The 18,934-nt window shown below is 31.1% G+C and overlaps 1 protein-coding gene across 12 annotated transcripts in view; it reads left to right on the forward strand.

Moving 5' to 3' along the window:
* The window catches only part of DCX-EMAP (Doublecortin-domain-containing echinoderm-microtubule-associated protein), a 96,727-nt gene that overhangs the window by 33,361 nt on the left and 44,432 nt on the right, over positions 1-18,934 (forward strand). For 6 of the 12 annotated variants that reach the window (XM_074114678.1, XM_074114675.1, XM_074114679.1 and 3 more), the window contains one exon: positions 15,704-15,992. In XM_074114678.1, coding sequence (XP_073970779.1) covers positions 15,717-15,992 — 276 coding nt within the window. In that variant the 5' untranslated portion in view covers positions 15,704-15,716. Of the gene's footprint in view, positions 1-3,262; positions 3,412-3,816; positions 3,965-7,952; positions 8,124-8,336; positions 8,381-15,703; positions 16,088-18,934 lie in introns of those variants that run through there. The other 6 variants (XM_074114684.1, XM_074114683.1, XM_074114677.1 and 3 more) reach the window with 6 other exon arrangements.

The following is an 18,934-nucleotide window of genomic DNA, read 5'->3' on the forward strand; positions in this document are numbered from 1 at the left end:
TGTTTAATTATAAATGAAGTCTATTGCGGAATAATTTTTTACTTTTCTATTAATTGAAGCAGTTTTACTGGGATTGGTTTCAATAAAAATACATTTTTGACTAACTTTCTATGTACTTATTAAGTTAGAGCTAAGTTTTATTTTTTTACTGCCATTGTTTTTATGCAAAATTCTCAGTTTGGTTAAATTTATTAAAGAAAGAAATTAGCTATGGACAAAACAGTTGCTAATTGAATGGACTTTGAATGCTTAGCGTTTTCTAATTGTGATGATATTCAGTGAAGATTAATAGTTAAAGATTACTGATCAATGGTAAGAGCTGGCTAAAAAACAGAAACTGAACTGATATAGAACTGAAATACAGTACTTTTTCAAGTGGACAAAGCAAAACATCCTGCTTCATTACTTGAGCGTCTTCTGTTATGGAGAATTTAGATTTTCCTTAAGTAAGCAATCTTTCAGCCGGATCAGGCAAAGCTTCCTGCCTGAATTTCTTAAAGGATAATAACTTAAAGTTCGGTAGTTAACTTAGGAATTAGAAAAGGTTTGATTTTTAAGAGATGCATTAATTATTATTATTATCCTTTATTTACAAACAAAAAATTATGCTAAATTACTTACTAAATTAAACTGCATTAAGAATCATTCAACTTAAAATGAAAAAATTAGCAATTTTCAGTGATTATTTGGTCCAATCGTGTTTTTCTTTTAAAAGATTTTTCTTGTCGGCTTTACTTCATAAATTATTCGTTCAAAATTTATTAAGGATGAAGCTAATAACCCATACAGCCGAAAAATAAAGTGGGTCAATTGTTAACAACCTAAACAAAATGATTTCATGTTATATAATCTTAGCTGTAGTTATTTATTTATATAAATTACTTTATTACACTTAATAAGGAATAATATTCTGATCTTACATTTATATTTTTTAATAAAGCTATACATAAACTATATTTCCATTATATGCGCGCGTGACTACTGTATTTGGAGGATTCATGAGATTTCGACCTTGCTGAGGGGTCATTCTTGGCCAAGATATAGAACTTAGATATACTTTCTTTATTTTTCTTTAGGTATTTCTTGTAATTTCCAAATCTATCGTGTTGTGGATATATATTGTATTAATTCTTATGAATAGTTTTTTCATCTTTTTTTTTAAAAGGACGTTCAATTTACATAGAAATAACGGCATTTCAGAAATGCAAATAGTTCTTTTTTAAACCTTATCTTTTTTTATGTTGTTATATATAATGAACTGTACATTGCGAGCTTGTGTTCTAGACTGTTGACCAGTATAATACGAATGTCTAAGCCATAGAGTTTTAAATAATATTAGAGCTTTATTTCACTAATTAGAATAGGTGATATCTATTTATTTGCTGAAAGACTAGATGAATTTACTGCCTAATTGTTTTGATTTAAATCAAGTATAACAGATATAATCACACAATATTATAAAAAGTTATTACCCAAAAAAAGGTAATTCAGTACAAAGGGGCGGGCACTAGAATACCGCAAACTCATAATACACATTTGTCATGGGCCAAATTAGTCTACATTATTAATCAAAATGTCTCATTATTATGAGACAAAGAGAACTAAAATTTGAAACCTTAATTGTTTTCAAGTTTTATTGATAACATCGAGTATAGCGATACATAACAAAAGCAGAAAAGTAAATATGTTTGCCTTTAATAGTTTTTAAGATATTAAACCTTACAATCAAGTAATCACAAATAACTGAAATCTATTCGCCTAACAACGGAGTCAGACAGATACAAATTGCCTAGGTAAATGATATTTAAGAAACTAAAGTAGTCGTAAAGTTATTAGTCACATAATTATTATACAAAATTATAATTTCTCGACCACTCTCTCGGGCAGAAACTTTGTCCCTAAAGAAAAGAAAAATTTAAACTAATGCCCCATAAATGTGGATTTTTGAGGAACTTCTAAATATCTGATTGAAAATCATAAGGTTGAATTGTATTCTGTAGATACATGGGCATTGAAATTGTATAGGCGTTTGATGCGGATTAGAGGTGATAAGAAGTGGCCTTGTTTGGGAGGAAGAAAACTTCTAGAGGCCTGCGAAGACAGGGTTTAGGATGCCTAAGAATTTTTTTATTTGGTTTTTTGGATTCTGTAGTAAATTGTCTTCGAAAACTATCATTCTAAAAATGATATTGATTTTAAAAACTAATTTTTCGAATAAATGTTTTAATCTTTTATTAAACGTTTGTCTTATAATACGAACTGGCATTCGTAACTCCATTGCTGATTTACAAAAGGAGAAATCTAATTTTCTGTTTTTTATTCAAGAAGAAGAAAAATCGGTCTTCTACGGCCACAACTTCTAGCAAAAACGGTCCTCTTGGAGCACAGTAAACCAGAACTAAGGGTTAGGTAGTTGGTAGATGGTAGATTTTATTAGAGTAGAGAATGCAAATAGAGGATCACGATTGCCTTTATATTCTTGTCGTCATAGACAAATATGTGAAATACCCGTTTTTTCTCACGACGACGTAAGAACATGGTGAGAAATCAAGGAAACTTGTACTACAAGTCATGAATTAAACGGATCCATCATACTGTCTTGTTTTAAATGTCTTAGTGCACTTAAACGATCGGTTCGGATGTATATTGTGGTCAGGATTCTTGAGATATCTTGGTGAATATCTTTGGATTTCGTGACAGTGTTTAAAAAAAAAAAAAAACTTGATGTAGCAAAATGTATTGCATTTAGGTGAGTTCAAAAAAAGAACCATAAAGTAAGTAAAACTATGTACCTATATATAGTTTTTACATAACTTCTATTTACTTTAAAAAAACAAAAATAAAATGGATGGAAACACCCAAATAAGTATTCAAGCTCCATTGATGAATTTACATAAACATAAAATTTGCTATTGAATACGTTGGAATTAGTTTTTAAAAGTTAAATTTTTCCATGTTAAAACTGCCGAATACATAACTGAGAAAAAAGTCTGGTTTAAATTATTTCTTTCCAATTGATCTTAATAAATTTACTTCTAAGTTCATTATCAACTGAGATTTGTTTATTTAGAAAACAATCTTAATTGCTGTACATATTTTAAGTTACCTATTTATTAACTTAATCACGCACATAGAATGTAAACAAAAATCTATGCAAATGTTCATTTTTTATGAATCAATAGACATGACTGTTTTCATTTTAGCAGTTGGTAACAATGAATTAAATCATCTGGTGCCTTCACTCACACGATTTTTGGATTCAGTTGAATTCTAAATTATCTTGTAAATTTCTTTCAACCTTCGAATTTGTTTATTTAAAGTTTGTTAACAAATCGACATATTTTAGGTAACTGTGCTTCTTAAAACTTGAACTTAAAAAGTTCACTCATCATTACCTATAGGTAAAGTTAGGTAATTATGTCTTCAAGTGAACCAGAATGATGGTTTCAGATTACTTACTTATTCTGCTTCCCTTTCACCAGAAACGCCAATGTTTTATAGTTTTGTTTAAATTCACTGTCGTCTATGCTTTGAGTGATTCATTTCACAGAGCATCATAATAGTATCTACACAAGCAATATCTCTCTCTCCTACCTATTACACAAGAAATATCTCTCTCTCTATTTAGATCAAAAACAAAAATTTCTGGAGGAATCGAACCACCTCCAATCAGCAAATGTGCTCGAAATAATTAAGTTTTCACGTTTCCTTGATGTTGGTCAGCTTCAAATTGTAGTACTGCAGATCTGGTTTCTATGAAATTTTTAGATAGAAACTCGCATATTTCAGTAGTTTGAACTGACTGTTTTCTTTTAGGAGCCACAGCTAACATCAATAAGTAAAGAGTTGGAACAAAATTTAGTACGATTGACTGCCACTTGCTAATTCTGGGTGAACTTCGTTTTATGTGAGGCATACAGATTTGCACTTCCAACAGAAGAAATTTTTTTAGGATTATATCAAGGTAATGAGAATGTGTAAAATCTCTCATATCGTTTTTTAGTTATCTGCCGTTTTTTACTTGACGGAGGACTTTGTCCACAGTTTTGATATCTTCAAGTTTTTTTGTTAGGTTTCTTTTGATTAAACGATATAGCTGAAACAAGTGACATGTTGCTTTCAAGTATTTAGTTTGTAACTTTTGGTTATTCGATTTTTCCAACAATACTTTATATAAATAATATGACACGGAGTGGTGTTTGAAAATAAAATGAAACCTATGATGCTAGAAAAAGCGTTTGTGATTGTAGAGAAAAGGAGTGTATCTCTATCACAAATCTAGATCTATGTTTGGAATCAATGCTAAAGTAGAGTAACTGTCGGAAAATTAAGATAAGAAGTTCTGTGACGTCCGCTTTTTAGATTAGATCTGACACTTTTTGTTTGATTTAAGAATCTTTTTACTATATAATAGTATTTGACTGAGGAACATTGTAGGTAAGCGAAAAAGAAATGAAGTGGAAGTTAATTGGGGAGCTGCAGTTACCTTACGCTCGCAAAAAATCAGTTTTCCTATATAAAAAAAACCTTTGAATCAAAGCGACAGGATTGGGTTCTTAGTAAACCGCAACAATCTGAAGAATCATCTCAGTATAGTCATCACTTTTGGCAGGCAGAATATAGTTTTTTGAGATATCGAGTTCATTCGCATATAAACCATATAAGAAAATCAAAATACGTTCTTTCAAGTGAAATTTCCAGTAAAAAAAACTCAAGTTAACATTTTTCAAATGTTCGGAAAAATTTCTCTTATGCAAAGTGAGAGAAAATAATAGGAAAATTGTGAGACTCAAGTAAAGTACCACCTCAATTACCTCAATAAAGAAAAGCCAACCGTCAGCCTCTATATGTTCTGAATGTGCCGTATATTTCCACTACGTATTGTATTATAATAAATAAATAATATGGGTCAAGAAGATTAAAGGAAACAAGAAAAGATCGATTAATAACTGTACTAATAAAAAGTTGGAGGGAAAAAAGCATGCTTTGAAAACTCTTCTGATTGGTCAACCAAGAGTTTTGCGTGAGCCAGCGTAGTTTAAATACTATTTTTATATGATTGTGATTGTGAATTTTTATATTTAGAGCGGATATTTTACTATTCATTAAACAAATAAATTATGGTGAAATTAAAGTCACTTTGTTATCATACTCTTGGTTAGTTTTATGTGACTGGGAAATTTTTCCACCTGGAGATAGTCTTTTTTCTAGTCTTAACTTAGTTTTGGGTTTAGTCTTAACTAAGTCTTACTTGAAGGCGGAACTAGAACTAGTGAGAAGTGGTTGGGAAGAAAGCTGAGAGGCTGCTCGCCTAATGGTGCGGAATAGTTGATATTTGTAAAACTAAAAATATATTTAATTTTTTCAATTATTAAAGAGATTATGGCGCAAAATCCTAGCCAGTCTCTCAAAAAAGCCTACTTGCATCTATTGTGCCTTTCTAAGATTAGAATTTGATTCTCATGTTGTAAATTTGTAAAAACTAACTTAAACATATGTTTATTCATATTTTAAATTTAAATTTATTTATTTATTTTTTAAATTTATTTAGTAATTTACAATCTGTATAAATATATACAATAAGTAAATAGGTAAACAAGATGAACTGGTGCGGGAAGAGCAGGAGGAGAGAAGCTACCCAACAATAGCTCTCTCTACAGGAGAGAGGAGAATAATTACGTTTAGTTCTTAGACAGTAAGGAAGTCGCGGGGCCACTGGCGATTCAGTCGTCGAGGAGTATTGTTAGGAGGCGAGAGACTGTACAAGAGGATTTGAGCAAGTAGAGAGAGCAGTATGGAATTTTCGATATTTAGTCTTGGCGAGTTGGTCTATGAAAGGAATGTTGAGGTCGGTGTGAAGGGTGAGGTTAGTCACGTAGAAAGGTGCGTCAGCTATCTGTCGGAGGAGTTTTGATTGAAATGTTTCAACCGTCCGTAGGTTGGTTAGTTTGGCTGAACCCCACAGCTCTAGTCCGTAAGTCCACATCGGTTTGAGGATGGTATTGTATAATAATCGTTTGAGTTCTAAGGGCAATTTGGAGCGTCGTCCAAGTAGTCTGCAAAGCAGTTTCGCACGTTTCGTCATTGCTTGTCTAAATTTAAATTTGAAGATAGAAAGTGACACAACATTTTGAAATACGCTTAATTGCTTAGAGAACCTCAAACGAGTATTTCTAAATAAAAACCTACTTTTTTAATGTCTGACTCAAATGTACTACTCCATTTACGGCAGTAAGACAAGCTAAAAGAACTATTGCGCAACATTAATGACAATCATGGCAGAGTATTTTTAATAACAGTTTAAGCAGTACATATATCATCTAGAAAATAAAATAATGTTTTCTAGGGACATAAAATCTAGAGGTAGCTACGTAAATATGTATTTCTCTATATTATTATTATCATCAACATTTTAACCAACAACACATACATACATTATGCATTTAATAGAATACGAGTATATAAAAAAAAAGAAACTAAATGCCACCATTTTGACCTCTCGAATTTCCATCTAGCGTGTATGAAAATTAGGAATATAAAATAGTGAATATTCAGATAGTGTAATATTTTAAATAACACACAAAATATCTGACAAAAATAATTATTACATGTTATGTAATTATTGAATTGCGTGGATATTAATTTTAATTTAAAAAAAAAAGATTATTATTTATGGGGACAACTTTCACCTTGAAAATATGCCAACATAATGCGTGAAAATAAGTAAAGTTTTCTTTTTTAGGCAGTAATTTGGAATAGCTTATATGGTATTCTTCTTGGGCTGTCTTCAGATGACCTACTTGATAAGAAAAAAAACTCTGAGTGAAGGGTTATCCCTAATTTTTCTCTCATTTATACTAATTTTTTATAATTCTTCCTGAACACGCGTATTATGCGTGAACTGATTCTTTATGGTTTTATTTTTTTTTTTAGAATAATAATATATAGGTCAGGAATCTAATTTGTTTTTAATTAAAACTGGATGAAGACACATAAAAGTGTCATGAAATGTAATCTTTAATTTAATAGGTTGTTGTGCCTTCTTGCTGTGTCCTTTAGATTCCCTAATTACAGTTGTAAGTTTTTTTTCGGTAGGGAATTAAGTTTGCTTATATAAATTTTGTTGGTCATATTTGTTTTCCTATTTCCTCCGTAGTAACACTTGAAGGTTTGTGATTGGTTTACAAGAAAAATCAGTATTGTAATTTTTCCTCCTTGCTATAGCTGTTTATAGCAAATTCACATTTAATCAGACTCTAAAATTTTTAATCCCCAAATATAAAAAAAAATTAAATGCTCCAGAACACGTTCTGTCTACATATTTCATGATATGTAAACATTTTTCTACTTGTACAAAGTTATCACTTGTTCGTAGTTGGCAGACGTTTCTTATTTTAATTATTTATTTATTTTTAATTAGTAGAAAATTATAAATGATTCTCTGGCTCAAAACTATTGAAGTTATAACATTTGTGGTAAAGGGGCAGATAGATAATTTGAATTTAAATGAAAGGAACAACAAATTATTACTAAATGTTTGCTGTATTTTATTCTTTTATTGAGAGTAACATTTTTTGTCCTGAATAGTAAAAAATTCTTAACCTCATAATTCAAAAAGTGTTTCACTTGTTTACTTAGTTATAATCAAGTTGTCAGCACTGGCAGAATCCAGTTTGTGAAGTGCTCTACTGTTATGGAAAATTATTTTTTTTTAGTTTCAGCAGCTTAATCCAGTAGATTGTGACTTTATTGAATACTTTTCACTGTTATCTGATTTCGTCTTAATTCTGATTGAATAACAAAAATATGTGTACATTAATTCCGTTGAAACTAAGAGAAAGAACATATCGATTTTTATATTTTCTTTTAGTCTCGTTGATAATTTTTATACTCAGGTTTATAAAAATTGAAGATAATAATAATTGTAATAGTAATTCACTTTTTAACTTTAGGAATACCATTGCCCTTTGGAAAAGTTAATGCATTGGCAAGATAAGGAAAAAAAAAACCGAGGGAGAATCATTCAATACGTCCCGGAAACTTGTCAGAGAAGAATGTGCTATTAAACAAGAGAAAGAGGTTGGATGAATGGAGTGTGCCCTCAGTTGAAGCAGGAAGTGGAAGTAAGTCTGTTCTAGGGGTTGCATAGAATGGTAGAGGAGGGCTGTCGACGGCGGCGTTGTAGTTCGCGTGTAACACTACCAGAGGGCGGCGCGCATCATAGTTGTACGGCCTTCACCCAAATATTCATATCTCTAGTATTTTATATACACACATCTCTATCGCAGCGTTGATTTCATTCGGTATTCAGTCTTAGCTCGCAAATTGTGCTACACAGTTCTTCTTTTAAAATGGTCAGACAAACTGGATATGTAGAGAGGTAATTTTTTCGTTTGTTTGTTCAATCCAATAGACTTTTCTTTTTTTTTTTTAAGAAACCCTAAAATGAATTGTTTATATTCTTTTTTGAAATGATCCTAACTTTTTAATTGACAAAAGTCCTGTAACATTTTACATTTACAGTGTGAAAACACACTTGAATTATCCAAAACAGGCGGGATTTCCAAAAAAAGAATTATATCACACGAACTTGTTGATCTTGAAAAAAGCTTATATGATTCCGAACCTTTCTGAGGCTTTAGGAAAGGTGAGGTTTTTATGACATATCGTAGATCCAACAGGTTATGGTTGCTAGAGCTAATTAAGGCGACGCCGTTGGTAATTCTAGGCCCCACAAGTAGTTTTTAACTCAATTTACGATATTTTGTTTAGAGGAACTGTGACTAAATCATTTTATTTTAGGGGAGCTGCAGTCTGTTATGATAAACCTGATTAGAGAGAAAAATTGTATCATTGTGGGTCTATAGACGTAGAAGATCATGGGAAGTATCTCGATTTAGAGTCATTTTACTCCTTTGGGAAAAGTGGGCTAGCCACTTCTTCAGGTATCTCGCCGATTCTGCGAGTATCTTTGTCTCCAGATGAGAACAATCGACTATATATATGGGTGCATGCCAGAAACAGTGTGTGAAATTGTTTGGATTAAGCCAGGAGTCGGCAACCTATTTCAAGTAGAGAGCCATTTCTTCTTAAATAATTTTAATAAATCTTACCAAGAGCCGCATGTTTTATAGTGTAAACATCTCTGTTGTTCATTTGAATTCACAAATTATTATTTTATGATATTCAATAACATTTAATTGTTTTATATATTTATTTTCACATATTGCAAAGTAAATAAACAAATAAGTAATAACTAAACCTGTAATTGAATGAAAATGGCGGCAGTCTATTATAATACGTACCGTATTTTAATATTTAATTCAATTATATTCAATTTCTAACCTATCACATTTAAAATTCTTTTTGAAAAAATATCTTTACTTTAATAAATGAAATTTTCATTTGTTTCAATAAAATTGAAATATACAATTTATTTTGGTCAGGCTGAAGAGCCACAAAATTTGGATAAAAGAACCGCGGGTTGCCGACCCCTGGATTAAGCGAATCCACTGGCTAGCTTTGGCTCGTTATCAAACCACACATTTATAAAACACTCTTCACCCAACTGTAAATTCTCACGATATACTGGAGAAGCTTTACGGACCCAGACGTGCTCTAGTTTTGACTTAAAACCTCAGTCTTTTTTTTTAAAAAAAAAACGATCAAAATTAATCAGAGTCACTTTAAAATAATTTATTCAGATGGCAATATTTTTTTTAATTCCATGATGTAAGCAGAATTTAAGTGGTTCACAGAATGTCTGCACCGATTGGTCTCTTCTTTTTGGTTGTGTGTTCACAATTACTAAGTAAAGAGTTTTGATTAGCCGTTTTCCAAATGAGTTTCATTTTGGCATTGTCTGCTTCTTGATGATTTGGTTTAAAAAAAAATGATTATTATGAAAATATAATGTTTGTTATTTGACACCTGGTTGGCCATCAGTCTTTATTTGTTTATCATTAATAAGAGTGTAAAGTGCAGGTTAAAAAGTACATGAAAATATGCAGCTTCAAAGGTTTAAGTAAATCTTTCAAATTATTTAAATCAATGTACTGGCTACGCTCAAGTTTTTATCGCTATTTTGTTCTGATCGGTCTTTTCTTTTTTTAAAAATTATTTTGTGCCAAAAAAAAACACTAAAATCCACAAAATTTCTTCAGTAAAGTGGATTTCAACCTTTATTAATGTAACATAATCACATGTTTTGTATATTTCTTCAATTTGGAGTTTTACTTAACTATTTAGTACCTATCAGTATTATAGGCGATACTTTGGTAACACTGTAGAGAGACGTATCATCCTACTACTGCCTTCAAAAGCGTTTTTCTGGACGTATAATAACCAGCCATTGATCTAAATAGTGTAATGATATGTATAAATATTAAAGAAAATCGTTTTCTATGATTAGTGTAAACAACTATTTAGTACTTAGAGAAACTAATAACGTGTATGTCCAGCGGAAAACTCAAACTTAGAAATCTGCACGATTTCCATACTTTCCATTCAAGAAGGATAAGAAAAATTAATTATTGTATAGATTTGTATAAAAATATAGTTCATCTTAAATACACTGTCAATAGTAAGGTGGTCTGTAGAAATATTGTGGCCTTTATGATAAATTTATTCCATTATAGTAAGAATATATAATAATAGTTTAAAGTTCGTATAAACTAGTTTATTTTCTGACACAATGATTTATCATTAGCGCACTTGCAGGGTCATAGTCAGCAGGTTACAATATTTTCTCCATTTTACTGTTTTCTCTTGTTTTTTTTTTCTCTTTATCGTAATTATGGTGGAGATAGTAATCAAATTAAGTGCTGTTATCAGTGACAGCTCAACAATACCTATAAGAGATATAATTTTAAAATTCTCAATTTAATAACATGTGGAACTAAGCACTCGTCCAATGTTTTGTTACTGCATTTTACATAATTAACAATAAATTTTTTGTATATGTACTTAAAATTGTTTACTGAATAAGTTTCTTACATCATTGTCAAGATCAATTGTTAATTGATTTCGTCGAATGTTGTGCGACATAAAATTAAATATTTCTATGCTATATTTTGTGCTATAGGCCCATTGTTACCTTCAAATCATTTAAATTTCTTGTGTTTACCTTCATTCTCATGAATCCCATTTTATAATATTAATTAAAAGGAAGTCTAAATTTTATTTTCACTTCTAATTATAAGAAAAAGTGTAGTATTTTAAATCAATCTAATTATGTGTACATACAGTGGTCAAAAAAAGTATTCATACACTAAGTTTTTTTTACTTTATCTACTGAACTTTTGTTTCTAGGATGACTATTTCTTCAGCACTGAAATAGAAGTTAGTAACAATGAATTTAATGCTCTAATTTTCTTTTATAAACATAAAGAATTGATTAAAAAGCAGAAAAATAATTTATTGTATGCAAAATAAGTATTCATACACTCAGTCTGAATGTTATAATTAACGCAAAACTAAAGACCTAATATTTTGTAAGCAATCCCTTTGTATTTGTTATTGCCTGAAGCCTCCTTGGCATAGATTCCACCAGGTTTAGTGTCTCTTGAGATGTGATTTCTGCCCATGATTTCTTTAAATTGGTTATGAACTCTTTTCTGGAAGAACATTTCAATTTTCGCATTTTCCTCTCCAAATAAGACCATAAATTTTCAATAGGGTTTATACCCGGTGACTGTGGAGGGGTGACAAGTTGTTTCCGGGCATTATAAAGCAGCTATTCCTTAGTATTTTTGGATGTATGTTTGGAATCGTTATCTTGTTGAAAGAAGTATGCGCTTCCGATGAGCACGCCAACTCTCAGAAAGCCTTGCGTTAACTTCAGGGACCCTTGTTACGCCACAGACCATCAGGAATCTATGCCAAGGAGGCTTCAGGCATTAACAAATGCAAAGGGATTGCTTACAAAATATTAGGTCTTTAGTTTTGCATTAATTATACCATTCAGATTGAGTGTATGAATACTTATTTTGCATACAATAAATTATTTTTCTGCTTTTTAACCAATTCTTCATGTTTATAAAAGAAAATGAGAGCATTAAATTCATTGCTACTATCTTCAATTTCAGTGCTGAAGAAATAGTCATCCTAGAAACAAAAGTTCAGTAGATAAAGTAAAAAAACTTAGTGTATGAATACTTTTTTTGACCACGGTATATGAAAAATCTGTCACAATCACCAATGAAAAGTAGCATAGTTAGACGAAAATCAGATGAAGTTGGCATTGGCATTGTTGTAAGAAAAGAAACTTCTCTATAGTAACACTCTCGCTGGACATTTAGTCTTGGAGAAGGTTGCAATGCTATCTAAAGTGGACGGTCGTCTATAGAGAAGAGATTTTGTATGAGAGGGTAAGGACATAAAGGAATAGAGTTGTGAATTTTTTTATTATTTGTATTTAGTTCGTTTCTATTATTTTGGAAATGTTAAGATCTTTGTGGAGAATAAGATTTTGAGTCGTATATCTGCCATCTGACAGAGAATTTTAAATTGGAAGACTTAGATTTTTTTGAGTATTTAAAAGTTTGCTGGTAACTCACATTTCTAGTCCTAATAGATTTGAGAATGCAGTTGTACAACAGAAGTTTGTGTTTAAAAACTAATTTTTCTAATTATTCGCAGCAGCAGATCCATTTTTTAAGTCGTTTTATTGTCGCTATGTGTGTTCCAAAGCTGGTAAGTCGCTTAAATTATAAATTATTGTTATTATCGCTACTACGTCAATATAAATTCTAAGGTAACATTTAAAGTTCGTAGGGGTGATGTTTACAGAGTTAAAGCTGACGAAAAGACCATAGATTGAAAATGATTTGTGGACTTTTATGCTGATTAGATTTTATTCACCATTTTTCCCCCCAAGGTTCTATAATGATTATGTGTGACTGCAATGAATTTGAAAATAATAAACTCAACATATATTTCATTTTAAATTACTGTAAAATGAGCAAGCATTAATTTTTTTAAAAATAATTTAAACCTATAAATTTCTAGCTGTTGAAATAAAGGAAGGAATTTGTAACTTATGCGAAGTTTTTTTCTGTTAAGAATTAAGTTTAATTTTTCTTTTCTCATTGGAATTTTTCAAGGTTATCTAAATCTAAATTTAAATGCATTTAAATTTTATATATCAGAAAAGGAACTTACGAGTGTAATAAATCTTTTTTTAAAAAAAATAAAAATAAAGTATCAAGTTGCATTCAAAGTACATTGCGTGTTTTCACCAAAACACGGCTTGAAATCTTTTTAAGTTGTGAAGATAATATTGTTTATTGGATTATAATTATTTGCCATAAGATTGTATCTATAATGTTTGTAATATTCCTCTATTATGGTTGCATCATCACTAGCTTTTCCTTCCGATAAATGTCGCATTGCAGTCGATATGGCAGTATTTCTTTATCTTTGAAGATGCTTGCTTGAGATTTTTATCTCTGTTGTATCAATTTCTGAAAGAAAGTGATATCTCGGTGGTTAATTTGGTAAAATCTAAATAATAAATTTAAACAGAAAGCAGAAAAGTATTTTGTATTCGAAAAAGTCATTCTGTTCTGTTGGCCATCTTTTGTAGTACCTTGAACTAAGCAACTCATTAGAATTCTAACAGATATGTACTTTTATATATATATACAACATATTAGGCCGATAATGCCGATAGAACACCTTTAAAATTTTTCAAAATTTTGTTAAAACAATCTAGGAATACTCCAGATGCATTTGTCAGGTTGGTGGTTGGACATACTCATATAATTTCAAAAAAAATTTAAACGAACAGTCTATGGCAGAAAATTTTAGCCATGCCTGAAAATAGATTGCCACGTATCTGATATGCTGCGCTGCTTGACAACATTGATAGCCCCCTAGCATCCCTCTTTAACTGGACCGCTGATTTGCGATAGCAATTTGATATTATTGGTTCCGATGATGTCTGGAGGAAAAACAGCACATACCGAATGGTAAACTGACTGATATCATGGCAAGATTTAACAATAATCTAATTAGTAAGGATGTTGAATCACTGTTAAACGCCAGATTTAACACTTTCCTAAGGAATAATAGCAGCTTTGGATTGGGTGAACATTACGTTCACTTTAAATGTCACATTGATATGATCAGAGTTGCCAGTCAATTAAGATTAATGTCTGAGAAGAAGTCTCAACTCTATATCCTCAGTAAGGTTTATTTAATACTGATTCCCCTTGACCGTTATGTGGAAACAATAAAGATGATCTAATTCATTTCTTAATTATCTGCCCGATGTTAGATGTCTTAAGATCCAAGTATCTACATCTGCACAACATTAACTTTTCTTCCAGTAATCAACCTGAAATTGTGTTGGAGAGTCTCTTATGTTTCGACTCGGTAGACAAAGTAAAATATAATTAACTCTATAAAATTTAGAAATTTGTTTTCGTTAATTTAATAGGTTTTCAGTTGAATTTGTAAAAGTGAATTTATATTTTTTTTGTTCTCTATTTTCTTGTATTATATCTGTAAAAGCACGGAGCAACCCCTTGCTACAATTGTACATTATAAGCAAATTAGAATAAATAATAATAATAATAATAAAATTAATAAAATATTCAACATATTTCTGGAAAAATATTTTAAATAAAATTAATGTATCTATAAGTAACAATGAGTTTACGAAAATCGAAAAATCTACCCAATCTACCTTCTCCTGCTAGTAGAACAGGAGAAATTAAAAGAGAAGTAATAGTTACCTGCAGCGGGCATAAAATTATTACTTACACGTTTATCAGGCAATCATGTGTAAGTTATAATTCTCAACATGCATTGCAACATAAATAGAGTGTTCAGTAATCACACGCCTAAAGTGGTTTTTACTATAACCAGCGCCAGAACTTTAGCACGCTTAATTTGTTATAGTTATAATTACGTCCTCAGCTTATGGTCTAGAAAAAAGAAATTTTGAAACATAACTTTGGAACTTTATTATCTATATGATCAGCCCAAAGGCGTAATAATTCCACTGAATAAGATAATTGTAATAAAAGGAAACCAGATATAATCTTAAATATTTTAGGTATTTTAAAGTCAATTATTTGTGTTTAAATGTTCTACCATCTTTAGAATATAATGAAAGCCAATCACAAATGGCCACACCTTGAATGAGTATTGTCTGAGGCGGTATTATCTCCAATTTACTTTAAAGAAGATTCGCATGATTTAGCTCAATATTTGTAGGTCGTATTAGATGTCTTGTGTGGCAAATGAGGGGTTACTCCCTGATTTCCCGCACCCTTTGTACTATTGTCTTGCTTAAATAGATTCCTTTCTTGTGAAGTGAAGAGTGTCATGTATTACAACTTTAAAACTATTTATGAGAGAAAAGTATTTATTTGTAACTATGATATTTCCATAAATTTTGAGGTCTCTCTAGTTCGAAAAGTAGTTGATTAACATGATCCCCTATCTCGAATATTTAAAAAGAAGTAAAGATTCATTGGCCAAATAGCATTGTATGAGAAAAGAATGGTTAAAGGAGGACGCAGAAATGGTTTAACAATTGCCTTGTTCTGTAATTCTCGCAAATTTTTTTCCTGAATAGGTAGAGGTCTGCTTACTTTGAGAAAAATTATGTATAAGATCAAAGGTTGTAGGCTCCCCAGATATAAATAAATAAAATCATAATCTTGGAATTAAATTGTTTATTTTTGAATTTTAGGAGACGTTACAAAATGCTGGCCGCACCGGCTGCAGGCGAATCTGGCGGCAGTTCTAGACCTGCATCAAGACTGGCTGGTGAATCTCCAAATATAGAAAGTGGTACAACAGGGGCACATAGTGGGGCGGCAGAACAGACGGGCGGTGACACTGGAGGCGGCAGCAAAACTAACAATACTAATGGTGGTGGTGGGGAGCATGAGGCCACGCCCACTCAGCCCCCTCCAGCGGATACACAACCAGCTGTGCAACAGCAACCAGACACTGAAGACGACCTAGACGAACGAGAGGTAACTTACATTTTATCTCTGCTCTGTTATTGGACAAGTAGTGTGCTCTCATAGTTTAGTACTTGTGTATTCTTTGTTGACTGACATGAAGAAAGGTAAACCATTTTCAAATATACTTATTCTTTTTGTTAAAAATAAAAATACAGGCTATATTTTCACAAATAGTAGGTCACGTCAGGTTATGTTAGCTAAGTTTGTTTCGTTTTCTATTTTAGTCGAATCCCAACTCAAAAATGAACAAATATGTTCATTACCATCAGTTCAACTTACCATCATACAATTTTTGTTATAGATATAACAGCATTTCTTTTGTGTACTGATTGTGCTTTTTAATTCAAAATTGTTTATCGAGTTATGACCCTGAATTGATAAAGATTAGAATCTCATTTCGTGTTGAACATATTATATCAACCGACCTTAAATAGTAAAACCTGGTGTTTTCGTTTACTGAAAAGCACCTTGGTGTAGATATTGCGTGTGCTTAATAAATAATAATAGCTGAAAGGCGCTAATGACCATCGCAGTCGATGCGCCAGAAAAAAAAAAAAGCTTCTAAAAATCTGTACTTGAATATAAAATTTAATCTGAACAGAAAAATATTGTTTTTCCGGATCCGTGTTAATGAATTTATGGGAACGTTTCTCAAAATTGTTAGCTGTAAAAAATTTATTTGCTTTTCATTTTGTGGATTGTTTTGTATTATCTTTCGACTTATTTATTTTTATATTATTTTTGACTGGACTTATTGTTTTCTATTTTTAATTGAATTATGTAGAAATTTTGATTCTTTTTATTATTTGGTATTTTAGATAGCTTGAAAGAAAGCAATAAAACTGACTTAAATTTTTTACTCTTGAACAAACCATATTTTAAAAATCTATTCTCATTTAGCTGAAGGAAATTCTTGTTGTAGGTCAAATCGATTTAGTTTTCATGTTAGCCTAGTTTTCTTAATGTCTATTGTTCTATTTTGTATTCACAATTTATTATTTCCAAAGCTTATAAAGAGGGCATGTTTATTATTGTAGAAGACGTTGTTTATAAAGTGTTCTGCCCTTTTCATCAATTTCTCTCCTTACTGTGAAGGTAAGCCTAGCTCTCGAACTCTCCTCCTGTATGAGCAACAGGTTGACATTTCACTGTAGAGCAACAGATGAAATAGAGACTTCTTGATCGTGTTATATATATATTTTTTTAGCCTAGTAATTCATTGAAGATTTTTTTTATTTACATATTGTTCATTAATTTTTATTATTTCTACTTATTTAAGAATTTTCGTTTGGATTAATTCTGATAATTTTCTTTGTACTGAGATCTTTTTATTTCTTCAACTATTTGTTTTCGTTTTTGTTGTTTATATTTATAGTCGCTAAGGTCTTTCCTCTCTTAAATTTTTAAGAATGTTTTTCATTTTTTCGTAATTCACTCCACTACCAACTACCTCGTACTGCAGTGGGCTAGGAATGAGGCATGTTAACGTATAGCCAACCATTGGCGTAGCGAAGCTATCACCTAAAATTCATTGAGCAGGCCCTTGCTGATATAGTGCTTCTGAAACTCGGAATAAAGGTCAACCTATTTTTTGATACGATCTGATGAATTAACCAATTTAAGTTCAAAAATATCTATATACCATCTCTGTTCTATATTTTATTACAGTACAACCTCGGTTAACATAACCGGCCCTCGGTTAACCGGGATTCAGATTAACCGGGATCATGTTGGGTCATCATAAGAACACGTGGATCGGCGCCGAAACAAAAGTTAATTTTCGGTGGCGACAGGAAAATATTTTGGTCTTCCGATGTAACATAATTGTAGGCGTGGCTGCAACTCTTTTGTACCTGATTTTCTTGAAGGGTCATTATTTTTTTCACGATAAGAACATTCCAACCAGTGACCAAAGTTGGGCTTTTCAAATTGTGTACACTCATCAGAGAGTGGTCGTTTGATAGAAAAAAAAGCAAACAACACTTAACAAGTATTTTTCAAAAAGTTGAACGGCAAAAAAATTAAAAATTTTTAAAAAATAAAAAAATTATTGCCGTCTAAGATAGGAGTTGATCTCTGGGACGAAACAGGAGTGTATTACTATGTAACACTGTGTATTCGGTTTAACCGGGATTTCAGTTTTCCGGGGTGGCTATAGCCGGAGGTCAGCCCGGTTAATCGAGCTTGTACTGTACTTCATTTTCATCGCTTTTTTTTTTTTTTTTTCAGAAAATCGTAAAATGATATAATTATGTTTTCCTGTTCTAAACGCAGTTATGTTAATGATGTTCGTCGTTATATTTTATTGAATTTTACCTAATAAAAGATGCTTTTTGCCATTATCATGGCAACTTGCGTTATTATAATACAATTTTTCAATTTAAGACCAATACTTTCAAAGAAGTAGTTAATTTGCAAGTATCTTGAGGTATTCTTCAGTTCAGTTGAGTACTTTTAGTAATGTTTGGGCAACAAAACACAAATATTTTTATCTCTTCGTAACCCAGTTATACAAATTTTATATTTACGGTGGTTCTTTAAAATGTTTAAGTTCTTAAGTGATTCCATGATAAATTCTTTGGTGAAAGGACATTCTAAGATGTTTTCCATATGTTCTCCATTGTTTCAGAAAAAAGAAGTAGCGTAAGTCTTTAGAAGTGTTGCCTTTCATTTGTCTTCACGTTAATATTATGGACGGTTTGTGACATTCTTAAGATCAGTGCACATTCAAAATAACTTCATCTAAGAATTATGGTAAAAGTTTTAAGAAAACGTTGTGTTACGGGTATAAATTATACGCTTTGGATGCTGCAAATTCTTAATAATACGCTTGTTAAATTCCAAAATAACCAGTACCATTTTCTTCTGAATCGACTGCATTGCCAAAGCATTCAGCCTCTTCTTATAGAATTCTGTAAGAATGTCTTTATTCAATTTAGTGTACAGAAAGA

Source organism: Rhodnius prolixus, unplaced genomic scaffold, assembly GCF_049639745.1.
Source record: "Rhodnius prolixus isolate KJV_2025 unplaced genomic scaffold, Rpr scaffold_7, whole genome shotgun sequence".
Lineage (NCBI taxonomy): Eukaryota > Metazoa > Arthropoda > Insecta > Hemiptera > Reduviidae > Rhodnius > Rhodnius prolixus.